Source organism: Calypte anna, chromosome 3 (assembly GCF_003957555.1).
Source record: "Calypte anna isolate BGI_N300 chromosome 3, bCalAnn1_v1.p, whole genome shotgun sequence".
Classification (NCBI taxonomy): Eukaryota; Metazoa; Chordata; class Aves; order Apodiformes; family Trochilidae; genus Calypte; species Calypte anna.
This window is the reverse complement of record NC_044246.1, coordinates 71,084,753-71,104,672: the sequence shown is the minus strand read 5'-3', so window position 1 is coordinate 71,104,672 and position 19,920 is coordinate 71,084,753. Positions and strand designations below refer to the sequence as shown.

The 19,920-nt window shown below is 42.1% G+C and overlaps 1 protein-coding gene across 1 annotated transcript in view; it reads right to left on the bottom strand.

Annotated features, from left to right (window-relative positions):
• Window positions 1–300: 300 nt before the first annotated feature.
• The window catches only part of SCML4 (Scm polycomb group protein like 4), a 44,530-nt gene continuing 24,910 nt past the window's right edge, over window positions 301–19,920 (bottom strand). The window contains exons 5-7 of the mRNA XM_008504018.2: window positions 14,398–14,664; window positions 5,533–5,675; window positions 301–426 (exon numbers count right to left, since the gene is read on the bottom strand). Coding sequence (XP_008502240.2) covers window positions 301–426; window positions 5,533–5,675; window positions 14,398–14,664 — 536 coding nt within the window. The remainder of the gene's footprint in view (window positions 427–5,532; window positions 5,676–14,397; window positions 14,665–19,920) is intronic.

Below are 19,920 nucleotides of genomic sequence, written 5' to 3'. Positions count from 1 at the left end.
GTAGCTGTGTTTCCTTTTGATTTCCCACTTCTGATTAAAAAAATAGGACTTACTATAATAATAATAATAATATTAATGATACAAAATAATTATTGTAAATATATACTTTTTGGAAAACTATTAACACAAAGCATCCCATTGGACTAAGAAAAGGTGACAATGCACAAACGTTAAAAAAGACAAAGTCTTTGTTAAGAAAGAAGGAAAAACAACCTGCAAATGAATGCATTTCTGTAAGGCAACATATTACCTTCAGTTTTCCATCTAGATTTAGGTCAGGTTCTGTTGTTCAAGAAATTATTAAAATTTGTCTTGCTTGAGCTTATCAATGTGGTAGCACAGTTTCAGCGCAGGTCCCAGTTTCAGCCCCAGGTATTTCATGATCATGTCACTTTTTAGCAGCAACAAAGCATTGCCATCGATCTCCTGGTTTCAAAAGAGAGAAAGAGAATCAAAATGTGTTAACCCACTTCTAGTGCTGCATCCTGACATATTGAACAAGATGAATCAGAAGCAACATGTCTCTTAGAGTAGCACTAGTGGAAATGTCATGCATTTTGAAATTTCATTTAAAAAAATTGAAATCTGAGGTATGGTGGAAGGAAACTCTAAAGGAGGGGTTAATCAAATAGTACTTCTTATTCTTCAAGAAAGTGTAAAGCTTGTCTCAGTTTAAAAAAAACAAAACAGGGTTGCTCTTAAGCTTAATTCTGAGAAAAGCCAGTCAGTCAGAAAAATTCTGAGTCAGCCCTGAGAGAAAGAAGTGATAAATAGAGGCAGAGGGATGTGTCCTCATGAACTGCTAATAACACACCTCTGAATCTCAGTTCCAGCTTTGTCCCTGGATATGAGCATGCTTCACTCATTCCCAGTGCAATTGTATTCAGTGATATCTATCTATCTGTCTGTCTATATACATGCTTCTTTTTCTTACAGATAGTAGTAACATGCTTATTTGAATGCATCTATTAATAAAATTTCTTCAAATTTCATTTAAACATCATGTAAGTGGAGGAAATGATCATCAAGTTCATTGTTTTTTTATCCCAGACCTGTTATCTTGAAAGCCTTGTCAAATCATAAAGTGAGCACAAAACAGCTTAGAGTGCACAGAGAAATGGACTCTGTTTTACTATGGACTATATAACACAAAAGGTTTCAGCTACTCTGTCCTTCCTTGGATCCTGAGCTTGTCTGTTTTTTCCTGACTATATCAGTGGATATGCTAAAAAATATTACCCTTCCCCCCAGTTTCCACCACACTTACATACTCGGATCATCAGCACTAAGACATAATGAGTGCTAAGTGTATGTGCATAAATACACATATACAGGCACATACCGTTGCTGTGTATATTGCATTCTGCTTTTGATAGGCAGGTCTTTCCTCTGTGATCCATTACCTGCTAATTAAGCAATACTAGGGATCCTAATTTGCCCTGATCATTATTATTCCGTTTGGCAGGTGGCTTAGCTGATGAGCAGTTAAGGTCACTTTCCGATTGACTAAATCAATTAGTGCTCTTCATTTTTGCAACCTCCAATCTATCCCTGATAGAAACTCTTTTCACCTTCACCCTCTTCTTTCTGTTATCTTAGGAAGCTAAGAGAAAGTAAGAATAAGTATTACATGTAATTAATATTTGCACAAGAAAGAAAAGCTCCTGGAACTGTGGTGCCACAGGGTGAGAACACTGTCAAGGGTTTGGTGCAGAGGCAGCTGTTTCTAAACGTTGAGTTCAGCATTTTATTATTTCCTTTATTAGTACTGTGTAGGGGTCAAAATTAAACTCCATGACAAGAGTATGCCAGAGGGAGCATTCACATCCAATTAAATATCCCATATGAACCATGTCCCTGTGCAGATTGTTGGCTTGACTTCTCTACAATATTACTGTGTCAGCCCTTTAAAAAATAATTTTTATACGTCGAATTCTATAGCATGGTTCCCAAAGCTCTAATAGTTCCACCAGAAGATCTTGAACCAAAGGTATAGCTGGTGAAATTCAGTGCCAGCAGTGTAGGTAGCTTGTTTCACAAGAGCTGAGATCTGACCCACTGCAAGTTAGAATATTGCAGGAAATCACTGTCATGTTCCTGTAAGGGGATGGACACAGCAAATGTGTGAGCTGTGAGGTCTTTATACAGTGGGTATAAACATACAGATTCCATCCTCAAGAATGAGTATTTGTGTTTGTCAGCTTCTTGCAGCACTGGTTCTGAGGGTATTGTTCAAAATGCAGAGTAACCCCCAAACAAATCCTGTGCCATGCAAGTAAGAATTGAGAATTGAGAATGTCCTCCAGGATGAGACTTTTAAATACACAAAAGCCCCCATCTTCCTGAATGTTTAAGTGTCTAATTCTTAGTAAAATCAAAGACTTCAAGATATATATGATCTATATCCTTCTTGTGATACACACACACACACACACATATATATATATACATATATATATATATATATATATATCTTCTGTGTTCTGCAGTCTCATGAACAGACTCAACCCAGGTAAGGTTACCACCTGTGACAGGACTGCAAAGAGTGGCAGCTCAGTGGTCAGTGCTCAAACATTCAAGATAAAGAGATACATTATAGAGAGGGATGCAAGCTTACAAGTCTGATGTCTAGCTCTGGCAAAAGCAGGTTGCTATTTGAATAAATTGGATTAACTCTGTTTAACTCAAAGATTTTTGTCTCCTTCACACATGCATTTGCCAATCACTGGCCATAATTAAACTCTCAGACCATAACATTGGTTCGATCCCTTACAGCTTGAGTTTTCTACTTTCTAATTTCCTGTGTAACTCTTTCTTCTCCTCCATTTCCCTTCCCCCAGTATTTCTACCAAGTATTTCTTGCTGAGAGAGCATTGCACAGGGCTTTCACATAATGCATCTACAAGGTCCCTGCCAGGCTGATGGCTCCTTTGCACGAGGCCAGAAGATCTGCCAGCTAATGGGCTCAGTTCTCCTTGGCACATAGCCCTGCTGAGGGACCAAGGACCACCAGATGAGAGGTAGCAGGTAGTTCCATGGTCTTTGGTGGGCACTCTCAGGAGCCACAGAGCTCCTTGGGTGTCTTGGCAAGAAGGAAAGCTCCTTGGTTTTCCTGATACAAAGAGCTGAGACAGAGCCAGGTGATTGTGCAACACCTCCTTTCTGCACTCTGGGAGAGCTGGCACCAGGGACTGTGGTCAACACTCAAATGGCTTAATATAGTGATGGGAAGGCACACTGCCCACATGCAGGATACTTCCTCTCCCCAGCCTTTTCTTCCTGGCAGTTCCACCACCCTCTCCCTTCCCGTGTCATAGCTCGGATGAGCTGATTGCCAGTGCAATGATTTTAGGTGATAGCTGGGACTTGTCAATGACAGTAAGTGCTTCTAAGTAAATTATGCACCTACTTCATAGAAAGATTGAACATACAGGAAGATATGGCTAAGGTTAATGGACTAATCACTTCTCTCTCACCCCCCGGGTCTCTGTGCTAATCCAGATGAGATCTGAAGGCTGAAAAATTGCAGGGACATATATAACTCGAAGGCGTAATTGAATTGAGTTGTGTGGCAGTCTTACCCAGGTTCTCACACCTATGGCATATTTTACAGGAAAACCAATGATGAGTAGAGCCCATAGGTGCAGGGTGTTTCACAAAAGATGACAGGAACAGTCTTAGTGGAAATTTAGCTTGGTCTCTCTGGTCACAGAGCAGCTGTAGTATTGTGGCATTTTCCAGCTCAGCTAGACCATGACTGACTGCAGCATGTCACTGTCCTGTTGCTAGATAGAAGCATGATGTGCTATCCTCTGCTACAAATGGAAACTAGACAAAAATCATGCTTTTACACTGTACATAATTACAAGATTTAAACATTTGCTTTTGGGGGGGGATGTACCTGTATACCTCACAGACCATGGCAGCTCTGTCTCCTCGATGCACAAACCTTTCTAGTGGTCTCAAAAACTCATGCTAAAGCAAGTTCCTTTAAACCTGAAGGTGGTGTTTTTATCTGCCTGGTTACCCCCATAGCCAAGGTAGGCCTTGCTTCATTGTCAGCTTATGAGGAAGATTTGCCTTCCCTGCAGGAGGCAGGGAAATTAGGCTGACCCAAATGGCAAGTTTGGTCCTAGCACCACTGTGCCTCCTCCGTTGTTTACATCCCAACAGCCTGTCTGCAGAGCATCAGATGGCCCCAGTACCTGCCTAGCATGAGCAGACATCAAAGCCACTGTTCAGTTTCATTTCTGAAAATTATCATTTCACATCTGGAAATACTGCTCCCAGCATGTAGCTGGAAGTCCATCAGTTGGCTCCTTCAACTCCTGTCTGCAACCTCACTTTCTCACCTGTCCCTTCTGGTCCACAGGCAAGGATTGGGATCTGGCTATCAAGTCCTCTTGTTTGCTTTGCACCCTAAGATGCTGATCAGGAGTCAGGGCCAGGGAGCTCTTCTTATTTAGACCCAGGTCCAGTCACTTATATCCAAAGCTACGACCTCCAGCTTAACACACGCAATTTGCTTTTAGGATAAAATCCATTTTCATAGCCAGACTGAATTGATTAAGAAGGGGTGGAAGAAGAGGAGGAGGCTGAGGATGCTGAAGATGTTATTAGGTGCATGAATGCCAACTCCCTATACAGCAGCAGAACAAGTAACTCCAGATCAGATGTATGTTTACAGCCTTTCCCTTAGCTAATTAAGGATAATATCAATTCCACCACTGGAGATTGCCTAGCAAAAGCAGCTATCATATTCTCCAGTGTGTCAGCAGGTCTGCTAAATTTGGTTATGCAGTTACATAATACCGTGGGGAAAAAAAATATTAAAAGCTTGTCTGTTTTGGGTTTCTTCTGCAAAGTATCTAGAGACACATAAAAATTGTTCTTCAGAGAAGAATCATAGGTGGATTGGGAAAAAATCGGCATTGAGATGAGGCTTTTTTGTGCCAATCTGACAATGAAAAAGGAGCACCAGATCCTCTGTGCTTTCTCTTAGGCTTGGCATAGAAACAATTTACATTGGTGTAGGTGAAAGCAAAGAGTGAGCATTTTCTAAACACAGTGTTAGGGTCTCCTCATTGGAGGATAAGTAGGATAGAATAGAATAGAATAGAATAGAATAGAATAGAATAGAATAGAATAGAAATTTCAGTTTGAAAGGACCTACCATGATCACTTGCTTGACAGCTTTGGTACTGATCAAAAGTTAAAGCATGTCATTAAGGGCATTACCCAAACACCTCTTAAACACTGGCAGATTTGGGACATTGACCACCTCTCCTAGAATCCCATTTCAGTGTTTGACCCCCTTCTCGGGTCATAAGTGAACATTTCTTCAGTCTGAACCCCTCAGCATTGCTGAACACCTTGCAGGGCCCTGCATTCAACTTGGCTGAGCACAAATACCACCTATAGTAGCCAACTGCATCTGAAGAGTGCTGTGTGATATGTGCTGGCATTATCTTGGGACTGCCCATGCACTTTGCTTTAATTACCCAGAAATGCTGAGGACAGCCTTCTACGTACGTGTTTTCTGAAGAGGTCCACGTGAGGACCTAAAGCATGAGGGTCTGCATCCTTCACAAACCAAACCACATCATCCACCGTCCAGGTCAAAGGATTCTTGCTTGATGGCCGAGCTGCATCTTGCTCTGGTGAAGGACTTGAGGCTGTCGATATAAAAAAGTCCACAACACATTACAATGACAGACAGTGGTCCTTGGTTTGCGAGTGTGCAGGGTATAGGATCTGTGTGTGCAAGCATCAGTCTGAGTTGGTTAGGTGGGGAGAGAAGGGGTCTAGCAGTTTCCAATCTTACTGAGAGACAAGATCCCAGCTGGTGAATTGCATTAAGAAACATGAAACCCTCAGGTTCCTTTTGGGGAAGGAAAAATGTGCCAGGTGCCCCTGCTGTCTTATCTGTAAGCAGAGGGGGTCTTGGCTCAGGAAGACAGCACCTTCCCACCTGGAGAGAAAGTTCTTCAACACTAAACAAATGAGTTTGCCATTGAATGTGAAAGCTAGAGGATAAAATCAGGACTTGGGGTTTTTTTCTTTGCATTCAGGTATTAAGAGCTTGAAGAGAAGTTTCTAGTCCATATCCTCCTAATCTTATGCTCTCACAAAGATGATGGTCCCCAGTGAATGCCTATTTAGAAAGCTACTAAAACACGTGAAGATGAACATTGCATATGTGACTTTTTAATGGGATAAGCCCTGGATGATTTAAGGTCACTTTGGCTTGCTGCAGCTTTAAATCAAGTGAATAAAGGCACATTGGAATGAAAGTACATTTATGTTTTTATTCTTAGTCTCCACAGAATTATAAATCTCAGCTTTCATGTGAATATAATTTGCACCCCCACTTTGTGTCACTATTACAAGGACTACATAATGCTAGGTTACAGGATATCTGTTTGAATATGTTTATAGCCACAGCAAGCAAACTTTGCATTAGCAGGTGGCAGGACACAGATCTGCAATATGTAACTTGCCCAGACTTGCTGAGCTCTTTTTTTTAAGGTCAGTTTTCTGATGAGAGAGGTGCAAATGGTAAGCAAGTGGGCGCTCAGGAAGACAGTAGAGAGGAACCACAGATACCTAAACTGGAGCCTGGAGAGGTTCCAGGTAACCAAGAGGGCAATCAAAACTGCTGAAGAGAGAAGGGCTGAGCTCTCCAGAGGAATAATGATCTTACAGAGGCAGATGAAAGGTATGAGAATCCCTAGGTGTGACTCAAAACATGATCCTGATGTGTGTGAGCGAATGTAGTGGGCTGGGTTTGTGGCCTATGCAAGATTGTCATTCCACTGACTTCAGTAGAACTGCACTGATTTATATTAGCTGAGGCTCTGCCCAGATAGGTCCAATAACAGCCTTATGTGCACATTGGTCCTTTTTTCTCTTGCCCTCATGTTCATCTTACAGTAAAATGTAATGAGGTATATTTTGCAGTTATGAAGGATGAACTCCAGAAAGCAGCAGTGCTGTGAATGTGCAAATCTGGTCGATGGGCTTCATAATGGGATGTGATGTAAATATCATGATAATTACACTCTCATTTGCTAAGTCACTTCTCTGGATATAAAGGACAAGGAATAGCCGCAGGTCCTCTTAATTAGACAGCTAGGATTGGTGTTCGTATGGACTCAGGCGACCCTGGGCTCCACTCACAGAATAAATGGAATACACAACGGTACAGACACCATCTGGAGCCTTTGGCATGAAACAATGAAGACAAAGAATGCAAAATGAGCAGGGTAATCTTGGCCATCCCCTGGATCATCAGTAACATCGAGTAACTTTGTCAGGGACAAGTGGGAGAGACAGAGGGGTTAGTGTTTCTGCCCTGTCTGACCTGCTGATGGTCTGAGTGACAGCAGATGTGTGGAGAAACACACCTCAAAACAAAGTTCAGGGAGAAAACCAGGCTTCCACAAACCAGCTGGAAAATAGAGGCAAGGGAGAAAGGTTTGGCAGTGCCAAAAGGATTGGGGAAGTTTCTATGCTACTGCCATAATGTGGTTAGGGGAGATGTGCCTCTACTGACGAGCTCATTTTTTTCCCTTATATTTGTTTGAATGTAAGGAAAGCCCAGGGGCCTTAGCCTGGGATTTATACTAGGCACAAAGAGAGCAGCCCTTGGTTCAGTGACTCCTGCTCACAACTCACGGTTTCCAGAAATGTCGGGAAAGGGCAAAGGGAAACAGAGAGCCCTGAGAGCGGCTGGGATCCTTCACAGGTATTGGAAATATCTGTAGTAAAAGGAAGGGGATTAGAAGAAAAGGTTGAAATGACAGGGGAATTCTACTCACTTCTTCACAATCTAGCAATCAATAGCATAAATCTGATTTTTTAAAGACAAGTATATAAATGACCTTTCTAAAGAGACCACATGACTAGAACTCTTCCAGGACTTAGCAGGTCAAGATAACCCTTTCGAATTCTCACCTGAGGTATAACATAATAATACAAAAAACAAGAATTATGTGTAGATGCAGACTCTTCAAATATAGTAATATCTTTATTCCTACCTAGAGTCAAGTTGCTTTTTCATTAATTAAGATGTGTTACTATACTAGTGTGTAAGAGCATACTTTTACATGTTGCTAACAAAACTGTTGTATCACCACCTTTCAGATAAATATCTTGAACATAGATTTTAGTTGGTGAGTCTGACACATTGTTTATCCATATCTTTTTACATTTATTTTGGTGTTTAATTCACTCTGGCTTTTTAACATCCTAGTTTACACAGTTGAATGTAATCCCTCTATTTACAAAATAAATCATCTCATGTCTACACAAAGGCATGGAGTTTATTTCAACAGTATCACTTTGCTGAAAGATTGTATTAAGCACAAAAGTGTTTGATGGCAGCAGGGCAAGTACCAGACATTTTTTCTTATCTGAAGATATTCACACTTAACCTAAGAATTAGATAAATGAGGAAGTCTCATGTCTCCCGGGTATCCTATGCCATCCTGTCATCAGAATTAATCAAGAAGATAATGAATACTCAGATTACAAAGAGATGGGAGTGCTCGCGACCAATAATTATTTTTAGAGATCGTAATCTAGGTCAAATCCAATTTCCTGTTTTTGACAGATGGCAAAAATTTGTCAAATTAATGGAATGGAATATGGAAATCTAGGTAATCAGAGGAAAGCACTTCCCCCTCCTGCCTGAAGCAGTGTTGGGGAAGGGGAGTGAAGAGTTTCTCCTCAGGGGAAGGTCTTGGGGCACCCCAGTCGAGACCATTGCCTGTGCAGAAAGAGATGGAGATACCAAGTCAGTGGCAAAAGCACAGCAAAACCAATGGGAATACATGGCCTGGCTTGGTCTGGTCTCTCATCCCATGCAGACTTTTCTCTGACCTCCACCTCTGGCCTCGGGACTTTCCTGAGAAGAAGGGTGGAGAGAAAGGAAGCCATCAGCCAAACAACTGCAGTGGCATGGCAAGGAAATCTAATGCTAAAATGGAGTTAAACCTGCAGAAGAAGGAAAGATAAACAACAGACTCCCTAAATATGTTCTTGGCAAACAAACAGAGCCCAGAGGGAGTACGGTCATTGATAGATAAGAGTGGAAAGGGAGTGACAGATGAACTTTAATATTGCTGCGGGCCTAAATGATTTCTTTGCCTCAGGGGAAGGGGGTGGGAATGAAATTTTAAAAGGTTCTCTCTGATTGCACTGGAGCAGATAATAAGGAGCAGCAGATCTACTGAAACTAAGCAGAAGTAGCAGGCCCTCAAAGGAGCAGAGAATTACTTTTAAAAACAAACCACCTTCCACTATAAACAAGAACAGGAGGAAGACTTTGTAGAAGACAGTTTTCTAAAAGTCTAGGGCACACCAGGCAGACGAGGAGAGGCATTAGAAACACAGGCATATGGAAGAACATGATTAGAGGATATTTATGGGTTCAGAGGGGGTTGACAAGCCAGTCAGCTCCAGAAAGAAGATTTGACTTAGCACATCATTTTGCACTGGTAGGCACTTGTAGGAGGTGTCATGCACCACCTGGCTGGTCGCCTCAGCCCTGTAGTGTGGCAGGGCAGAGTCCTCATCCCACCACATCCCAGTGTGGTGGTTGTTGCTGCTCCCAGCATGGCACATGCCATGGAGGGATGCAATATTGAAGGTGCTCCTCCACACACTGCAAGAGCAGCCCAGCATCCAGCTGCATGAGATGTGGCCGTGGGCTGGTGTTAAATATTTATTTGTACTTTTCTTGCTTTGCCTCTCTTTTGCAAGGGAAAAAGAAAAGACAGCTCACTGAAAGCATTGGGAACTTCCAGCCTGTAAATGTCCTCAAAAATGAACACAAGGGCTGTGCTTGCCAAAGAAGTGGTACCCAGCAGTGAGCTCTGCAATGCCATCAGCAGCTTCTTTGTCACTGCCTTGGGATGTGCTGGTTCTGGCCCCTGTGGGGTTCTTGCAGTATTACTCTGGAAAAAGAGAAACTTCAGATCCTGCTCCCCCAAAATCTTTCAGGAAATAAATGTATTAGCAAGCAGGATTGTCTCTTTAGCAAAGGCCCTCAGGTGATAATAATTAACTGCTAATATTAGATAATAAAATCTACATAAAAATAACAAGCTACAGGGTAAGGTTAAGGTTATTATATTGTGGTTGAACACACAATTCTTCATACTTGGAATAAAAGCTTTATTTGTTATGTAAGCAGGCTTGGAAAGGTTTATGATGTCCTTGACTATTCCTCCTCTGATTTAAGAGCTTCAATTTGGCAAATGATGACAGGAAAGTGAATGTTTATCTGTTAGCAGACCAAGCTAGCTTTCTGAAATGAGTTGAGTTTGGGGGTTTTTTTGTTTTATCTATTTATTATTTTTTAGCATAATCATGGAGAATTAGGCATCAAATTACCAATTGCATTAATGAGAGCTTTGAGGTTTAATCTCATCCATTCCACTTGAAAGAGATGTCCTGCTGTGCACTGAGATATGTTTTATGGTTATGGTTTATTCCATGATATTTGCCCACCCTGATAAATAAGGCAAGTTATTTTTCAAAAATATCCATAAATAAAAATTGGTTTGAGGTTTCAGAGAGAGAAATTCTTCCTCTTTTTAATGAGTCCTGCCCATCCCTGCCTTGTAAGTATACAAACTGAGAAGGATAAGGACAGAGACTGGCATGCACTGCTTACTCATCTTTTCTCACTTATAATTCAGCAGCATAAAAATTATCCCTAGAAAGAGCGCACAAACCCTAGAAACACAAGCGCAGAAGCATCATAGAGAGGGCACAGATTCCAAAGACCATTTCAAGAGAGATTTTGCAAAGACAGTAATAAAACTCCAGTATGGCTGAAGTAAGACAATTGCTGAAAAATGTGTATTTTGCTGGGATTTCCTGCAGCACCCAGCAGCACGGTGGGTGAAAGTTTGATAGCTGTGAAGAAATACAGCCTCTAATTTTAAGGAAGAGCTTATAGGACTTTAGGACTTTATATGCTTTATAGGACTTTACAGTTGGAATTCCAGCGTTACGGAGCTGATGCTATCACAAACAGAGAAGGAGATGAAAGGCCGGAAACAGCACAGTTTCTTTACTGCTAGAAGGGACATCCTAATGAATCTGTGGGTACTTTGACTTCATGGATGTCACTGTGTTGCCCCTCACAGTCACTGAAAACTTCCTGGCCATGTCAGGGAGCAAATGACTCTCCTGTGCCTCAGAGAACCCACGTCCTGCTGTGTACCATGGGAAACTGCTGGCAGGGCCAGAAAGAGCTGAGAGGATCAGAGGAAATGCAATGGACAGTGGTGGCACAAACGTGCTGTAGCCATCTGGGCTGCTGTACTGTGGAGCATGTGTTAGAGCACAGGGATTTGCTGTCCCTTTTGTCAGCAACTTTGACAGAAAACCCATCTCTGTATGGGTTTGTGTATACCTTTACAGCAGGCCCTAATCTACAACAGATGATTCCAGAACTAATAGATTGTTGGTAATTATAAATAAGCAATATCAATAAATCGATAACCACTTTTGTGCTGTTCACTGCCTAACTGCTGGTTTTAGGGAGCAGCTGTTGTGCTGACCAAATGACCCAGAGGTCCCAGAGGAATTAGTGTAATGCAAAGGTCAAATGCTTGTCACATTAAACATACTAAGCAGTCTTGGGACCAGTCCTGTTACTCCAAAGTATCATTTGTAGCATCTTATTAACTTATAACTGCTTCAAAGACACATATCACGAGTGCCTGAGTCAAAAGTAATCTATTCCCCTTTGATCCTCAAAATGTTTTAATGTGTTTCAGCCAGAGAAATGTAGGATCCTGCAAAGCCTATTGCATCACCCCTCTGTAAGTTTTCTGCTAGTTCAGTTATAGAAGAGAAAAATGTGCCATTTTGTAAAGACTGCAAATTCTGTGGGAAGTCATGATAAGAGAGATGGCACTGTCTCCTGAAGCTTAGCATCCTGCTCAGGACCATGCTGAGTTTTCAAAAGACATTTGCTGAGACTGGGAAACAGTGAGAAGGAAGAAGCAGAAGCAATGCAGCTGAGCAAAACTAAGAAGCTCTGATTTAAACCTTCAGTCCCCTGAATTTAGATTCAAACCCCTGATATTGTGTCTCCACACAACACATTTTTAAGCACAGGACCTCTACTATTTTTGCAGATGCCAAACCACACAAAGCATTCAATAAGCCACTGGGTGATGCAGAGAAGAAAAAAACCTATGCAGGGTTACTAAGTATGAACCCACCACTTTGGGTGCAGGAAGCCCTTGAACAATAGATTTCTGAAGGAAGAGAAAGAAGCAGAACTATCTCTGAGCTGATCTCTTTTATGGGAGTGTGTTGCTGTCTCATGCTGGAGACACAGTGAGCAGCCAGAGGGACCTTTGCTCTGAACTGCTCTGACCCTTCCTGTGTGCTACAAAGCACTAATGTCTGATGCCAGGCAGAATGATAAAGATTTTCAAAGCAAGCAAGTAACAACACTGTTAAATCTTGGCCCCTCGCAGCTGCCAACTAAAAAGCTTGATGGAAGTCTCCCAGTTCTGCTAGGAGGCTCTAGGGAAAGCACTGGGAGAAGTTAAAATGAATCCTGTGCACAGTAAACTTCTTGTCCTCCCAGCACCTGATTATGCTGGCCTGAGATGCCAGTGAGTGAGCAAGATCTAAAAGAAAGAGCTTTTTATTTCTTTTTCTTTGAAACTGAGGCCCTTGGTCCTTTGTGGCAACCTTTTACAAATTGCTTGCAGTAGTGCATTTCTCTACTATCCACTTTTCTTTGAGTAAAGTTGACTCTAAGTTAAGAAAAAATGATGATGAGAGCTTAATGCTTATCTGTGCTCTGAATAACAGTGTAACACAGGGGTAAACCAGGGAAACAAGTGTGTGGAAATGATAGAAAAGTGAGTGATGGTTTAGCATAGGTGCTGAACATTTAGGAAGGCAAACCTAGATAGGCAAAGAAATACAATTCAAAATAATGGTAATCGCTATTTTGGAAGAAAACTGTTCAAAAATATTAAATAGTGAAAGTTCAGGAACAAGAAATAATACAGATATAGGGAAAGTGAGGGGTGAGAAGGAATTTTACATAAATCTGCAGCTACTGGGAAGAGGCTCTGGAGTGGTTACCAAACAAGAATATGTAAAATCAGTTGCAGTTTCCAGGGGAAATGAAGGGCAGAAAGACAGTGTAATGAGCTAATGCAGACAAAGGGACTAGGGAAACCAGTAAGGTTTCTGCAGATATATCAAGATTTTTTTAAAAAATATCAGTGTGATAGTAGGTTCCATTAATAAATGAGCAAGGGAAAGAAATTAATTACTTAAAAATGGCTGAGCCCCTTCAACTCCTTTGTTAGATCCATTTTCAAGATGAAAAATACATAAATGAATTTTAAATAATTAGTATGGGGTGAAGAAACTAATGGAATCACCGATTAAAGACATGTTAATGGAGAACTTGGAAAATGAAAACAAAGGCAAAGTTAACAGAAGTTCAGGGAATTAGCTAGCCTGTTTGATGAACTCAGGTAATTTCTAGAAAAAAAAAAAAAAAGAAAAAAGTCATAGCTAATAAGTAATATAGCTACTGGGCAGAGTGACCAACCCAGGAAATGTAAATCCTATCAGGATAACTGAACAAAAATAAGAAGAGAGTGAAGGAGGGTTATTGAATGAAGTGGTTCCCACATCATCCCTTGAATTTGCAGATAAAACTTCTTGTGAATTTGCTTCCTGAAGGATAAATGAGCCTTATGCAACTAGCTGGATGATTTTTAAAAAGATACTTTGTTGGGTAGTCTTTTTCAAGTAAAATCCGGTTTGGTTCATGATTGAAGGGGCAGGATGGGCCTGCAGATAGCGAGAAAAACCTTTTGCTAAGATGCTTTGAGGTAGGCACTAGTTTTTGGATTTGCTTTACATTAAGGGTTGGTTCAAGGTTCAAGGGTTGGACTCGATGATCTCTGAGGTCCCTTCCAACCCAGCCAATTCTATGATTCTATGATGATTATTTCTTGTACACAGCTGATGTCGCACAAATAACAGGTCCCTACCTGTAGGCAGTATCAATCTTTGGGAGGAATGCCTTATATATTAATATTTATAGCTGTAAGTTGATGATAGCAGCTGTGATTGCCACACGATTATACATAATACATATGTTTACATAATTAATGACAGTATTAGAAAACATTCACCTTTTTACTTAATTATGAACAGATTGATTTTGTGTTTACATAGGTTATTATTTCTCCTTGTAAATGGAAGTGTGAGCGGTCTGGATAGATGTCAATCCAGACCCACCTCACTAACTTTCCTGGGAATATGGGAGTGAGTTGACTCCAGCATGGCACCAACCTAGCAGCACACATTGCTAAATGGAAGCTGTTATATTACCACTTCTGTTTCCTTCAAGATAGGTCCCATTCATCGTTGGGCTGGAGGTCTGATGCCGTAGGCTGGTAGACGAGGACCCTCCTGAAGACATCTGGGCAGGACGATGGCTACAGGATGAAGAGGAGCCTCCAGCAGGACGTCCATCTGCGGGACCCTGCCTCATGGGATACATGGAGCCCATGCAACCAAAGGCAGAATCAGCAGGATCCACATTGTACCTCTTCATGGTTGCAGGATCAGCCAGGTAGTCCTCAGGTATGACGGTTTCTGCTCAGGAAGCCAAGACACAATAGAAACATCAGTAAAACAGAACCAATCTTAATTCAGCCCTTTAAATTTTTTAGCTCCAAATCTCTCTACAGACATCTGGCTGAAGGGAGTCTTTGCTGAGAATTAATAAACAATGAAGGGAAGAATTACCACTCAAAAGTCAGTAGGGTCACAAGAGTGAAACCATGGCTTGATGTGACTTGGCCATTGTCAGCTTGTAGCAATATTCTCCATAAAGTCCTGGCCTCACGGTGCTCCCCAAACACCACCAAAGACTGGAGGATTGTACAGAGGTTTTTTGCTTGGTCTTTCTTTTAAGAACATGCAAGTTGAAAGGAAGAAGGCAGAAGAAGACAAGACAGGCATTTTGTTGGGTTCATAATGCCTGGCAGCCAGTAGGAGGGAGTGAAGGTATTAAATCAAAGCATTCCAATTCCAAGAACTGGTCAGAAAAATATCCTCAGATGCAAATGTCCATCAGTCCTGGTATCCCTCAAGAAGAAGAGGCCTGATGGCTGACAACCATGCCCAAGGTTTGCCACAGGCAGACATGTTCAGACATGAGTGTCAGCACCAATGATGACTGCAAGACACTGCTTTGGTGCCTCGCTTCCACATTGCACTTTTCACGCTGTATAGGAATCAAATACCTTGCTTTTCAGATTCCTCCCAATAGACCAAATTTTGTGCTTAGAGACTCCCTTTCCCTTTGCTTGAGGGTCACAGCCATGAGGTAGGTCTAGCCCCAGGTTTTGCAGTATGTAGGCTTTTTTCCAGTTCCTCTCAGACCTACGTCCAGGTCCATCTTGTTTCATTATCTGGACTGAGACCTCCCTCTCTGGATCATTGTCCTGCTCTGACCAGTCCCCAGCTGACTCCCAACAAGCCTCAGTATCCAGGATCCTTCCTGCCTGGCTTTTGTTTCTTTACAAAACATAGTCAAAGCTCTTCTCATTCCTACTGCCATTCTCTCTACAAAACCAGCTCTCCCCTTATCTAGTTCCAGGACCCTCTTCTTAACCACCACCACCACCATCACCACTATCACTGAGATACAACCAGAGCCCCTGGAAACATCTCTGAGATCCAAATCTTCACATAACCCCAACAGATACTGGCAACCTGCTCTTGAGAGTTTCCCTCTCCCACTGCAATGTGCTTCTCCTGGCATATTGTGTAGCCTTATTGAGTAACAGGAAGGATTTATGCTGTAATTTATGCTACAAGACCCAGACCCCATTGCTAATTGGTGTTGAGACTGTATATAATAGAGTTTTCCTTTTAATTTACAATTCTACTCTTCCTTTGAAAAAAAACAAAACCAAAAAACAAAAAACCAAAACCTTGGCAACTGTGTACAGTCGCTGATGTTAAACAAACATGATTCAGTTTGATGACTCAAATGCTCAAGGGTTGTGCCATGCCAGCATTGTGGCTCATCTGTCAAACAACAGCACAGATTTTTGTTACATGATTGCCTGATTTCATTTTCATGCTGCTGTATTTCAAAACTTTGTCCCTTTCTGGGCCAAGGCTAGACTCACCATCAGGAAAACATCAGACCTGAAGGATAGATGTAAACGTGAAGTTGCCTTGCTTTTGAGCACTTGCCTTTGCAATTCCAAGTAACTTTCCCTTCGCAAGCCTTTTTTACCTTAGATAATTTGGATCCTTCCAGCATGCATTCAGGTATCCTGCTGCTTTCTGCCAAGGATTTCTGAGCTTGATTCTCACACAAATACAGTTTGGGTATAATTCTATTGAATCCAGTGTAGTTCAGCTAACCTAACCCTCACATAAGAGAAACAGAAATCAGACCCTCTGAACCTTTCTCCCTAACCTTTGACAGATGCCAAAACTGTTAGCAATTGAACTAAATACCTTGCTTTTCAGACTCCTCCCAATAAACCAAAGAAAATCCAATCAAGCCTCCTCATTCAAAGGAATTTAATTAGTGTGTAGAACACTTGCAATAAAAGCCTCTTACGCATAAAGAAGACAGCTCTTTCTGCAGCATCCTGCCTGCACCACATGGAATAATTATGCCTCTTGTGAATCATTACCTCTTTATTTCAGGAAAAGAATGCTCTTTTAATATGATTACAATATGAAGAAGCTACAGACTATCAAAACAACAAACAGCGCATTAAAAGAGCCCTGCTAAATAAACGTCATGCAGCTTTTATTGCTATGGATATAAATGACTCCAAAATTTGTGAGCAGACACCAGGGATTTTTTGATTGATGTCAAACTCTCTCGGTAATCCGTGTGAGATAGGACATACACGGGTGGAAGGACACTCATGAGTTGTGTATGAGACTATGACCAGGAGCCAGATGCCATCATTTCCATTTCTGACCCTGCCTAAGACTCTTTTTTGATCTAGATCAATTTATTCCATGTGTCACTGCTTCAGGCTCCAAAATGGGCATAATTATGCCCATTGCCACAGACCGAGCAGGAGCCTCCATTCATCACTGTTTGAAACACATCCCAGTGGAAGGTGCTCTGGGAATTTGCAAGTAATATTCATGTCTTCATTGGAGAGGGTCAAGCAGGGATCATCTCAGCCAGACATGTTTCTAAGCAAGCCTTTTCAGAGCTCTTGATCATCAAGTTGACATGAGCAGTCAGTAGATTACAAGAGCAACTCACCAGTCACCTTCTGCTGACCAAAAGAAGCTCATGATGAAATGCAGGTCACAGATTAGATTAGAAAAAAAGAAGACTGTGCATTCAAGAGTATGTATGGTTACACGTTTTAAATTACACAGTTTTAAAAGGTGCTGGTGAGCTTCCGTGCTCCCTGCTGAGTGAAGGCTGCTTTGTAGAACTGCACAAGCTGATGCACCTTAGGCAACCATGTCTCTCTAAGTCCATGCCCTGTGACAGTCTGCAATTCATTATGTCCCTGACACATGACACAGCTGGTGACACTTCAGGGCAGGAGAAGACATCTGCATTTCATGACCCCTCCCTCCCAGCAGCAGAGAAGAGGTGAAAGTGACTGGGGACAGTCTGTGTGGGCACAGTCTGTGTAGCCTTCTGTCATTAAGCTACTGGATTCATGGCAAAGGGAGAGCCAGTGGATGTCATTTGACTTGACTTTAGCAAAGGCTTTCAACATGCTCTCCCACAATATTCTTGCATGTAAGTTAGAACATTGTGGTTGGGATGAGTGAGAAACTGGTTGGATGACCAGGCTTAGTGGGTCACATTTAATGTGTTGTGTAAGGGCCAGTAAAAAGTGGGGTAGCACAGGCATCTAGCCTGGCATTCAGGTTTGGTCTTCAGGATAACATAACACAAACATGGAGAAATGAGTGAGTTCAGCAGGGAGCCACCAACATGCCTGGAGCCTGGAGCACTCGTCTTGCCAGGAGAGGCTGGGAGAATGGGATTCAGTCAACCTGGGGGAGAGGCATCTTGGGGGTAGAAACCTAACAGCAGCCCACAGGACTCATAGGGAGGTCACCAAGAAGATGGAGCCAGGCTATTCACAGCTATGCATAGCAGAACAAGAGACAACAAGCAAAAATTAAAATTAAAACTTCAAATTGGATATAAGAAGAAACCTTTTCCCCATGAGGACAATGGAGCAGTGGCAGAGTGTCCTGGTTTGGGCCAGGATAAAGGTGATTTTCTGTTTTGTACTTTTACTTTTAGCTAAGTCTCTTGTAAGTAGTTGCACTTGCTGAAATTAACAGCAAGTTTCTCAGACAGTGTGTGCTTCTAGGATTGATAACACTTGATGTTTATAGTTACTGCTAGAGACTGGTATGCAGAGCCAAGGACACTGCTCAGCTCTGAGGAAAACATTTTACCGTCCAGGAGGATACAGAGGTCCCACCTGAGCCCTCCTTTGGGGAGGAACAGACAAGATAGATGCCAGAATTGACCAAACAGAGTATTCCATCCCATATATGTCACACTCAGTATAAATTTGAGGCATCACGAGGGCCGAGCCAGATCTTTTCCGGATTTCCGGATTTCCTGATTTCCTGCTTCCCTTCCTTCTCTCGGCATCCTGGAAGGATCCCGTCTGTTCGTTTGCCTGTGGTCCTGATCCGTGCCAGCCCATATCTGTGTGTTCCTGCCTCCAGTTCCCGACTGCTGCTGACTCCAGGAGTCCAGCCTGGACTTTCCCAGGGCTGCCCTACAGCCTCGGTGGTGACGTGAGAGTTATTGGGGGAGAGGGGGGAGGAATGTGGTTTCCATTTTCCTGTATATTTGTATATATTTAGTAATTTTACCTATTTATCATTACTGTTTCATTAAAGTTGTGTAGTTTAGTTTCCAACCCATAAGTCTCTCTCCCTTATTCTCTCTCCTTTCTTTATCAAGGAGAGAGAGATTAATAGAGAGCTTCTGTTATTCGGTTTAATCGCCGGGCCAGTGTTAAACCGTGACACAGAGGTTGCCTGGAGAGGTGGGCTCTGGCACTGGAGGCTTTGCAGACCCAACTGGACAAAGCCCTGAGCTGATAGCTGACCCTCCTTTGGGCAAGGGATTTGACCAGAGACCTCCTGGGGTCCTTTCCCTCCTCAATTGTCCTCTGTTCCTATGACTGTTCTCATCTCCACCCCTAGAAGAAGACATGGAGGGTGGGGTAGGACGATGGCAAAGGCTCCTGTGAGGTGTCTAGAACCCTTACAGTGGCACAAGAGACAGTAGGAGGGGCAATTTCCACTGTCCAAAACACACAGAAGACTATGGAAGTTCCCTGTTTTCATATTTCTCCAGCTCCTTGTGACTCTGTGCATGAGTTGGGGCTCTACCAATGATATGTATTTTGTAAGCTCCCAGAAGGCCTTGTAAAGTGTACAGCTTTTACAGCTACTAATCCCACTTTGGCCAATTAGGGAAAAACATGTTTTCTGAACCAACAGAAGAAAACATAACTCTCTATTGAGGTTTAAAATGCAACATTTTCATAAATCTGTAAATTAGATCTTCTGTATTCTGTCACACACCCGTATTTTATTTTCTAGGTAGTCAGCAGAAGGGCACACACTAGTGAGAAATGAGAACACATTGTCTTAAAGCAGGATTTATGAGAAAGCTGCTTTGAGTCTTTGCTTTGAACACAGTAGTCTCCACTGAAACTGTTCATCACCCTGAGATGGTCAGGCCATTTTGGCAGTTTCCCTTTCCATGGATTGTGCACAGGCAATTAGACTGAAAAGGCTGTTACATCCAGCACATCTTAAAATACCACAAAGAAGGTGAGAAAAAAAACTACCTTCCCAACT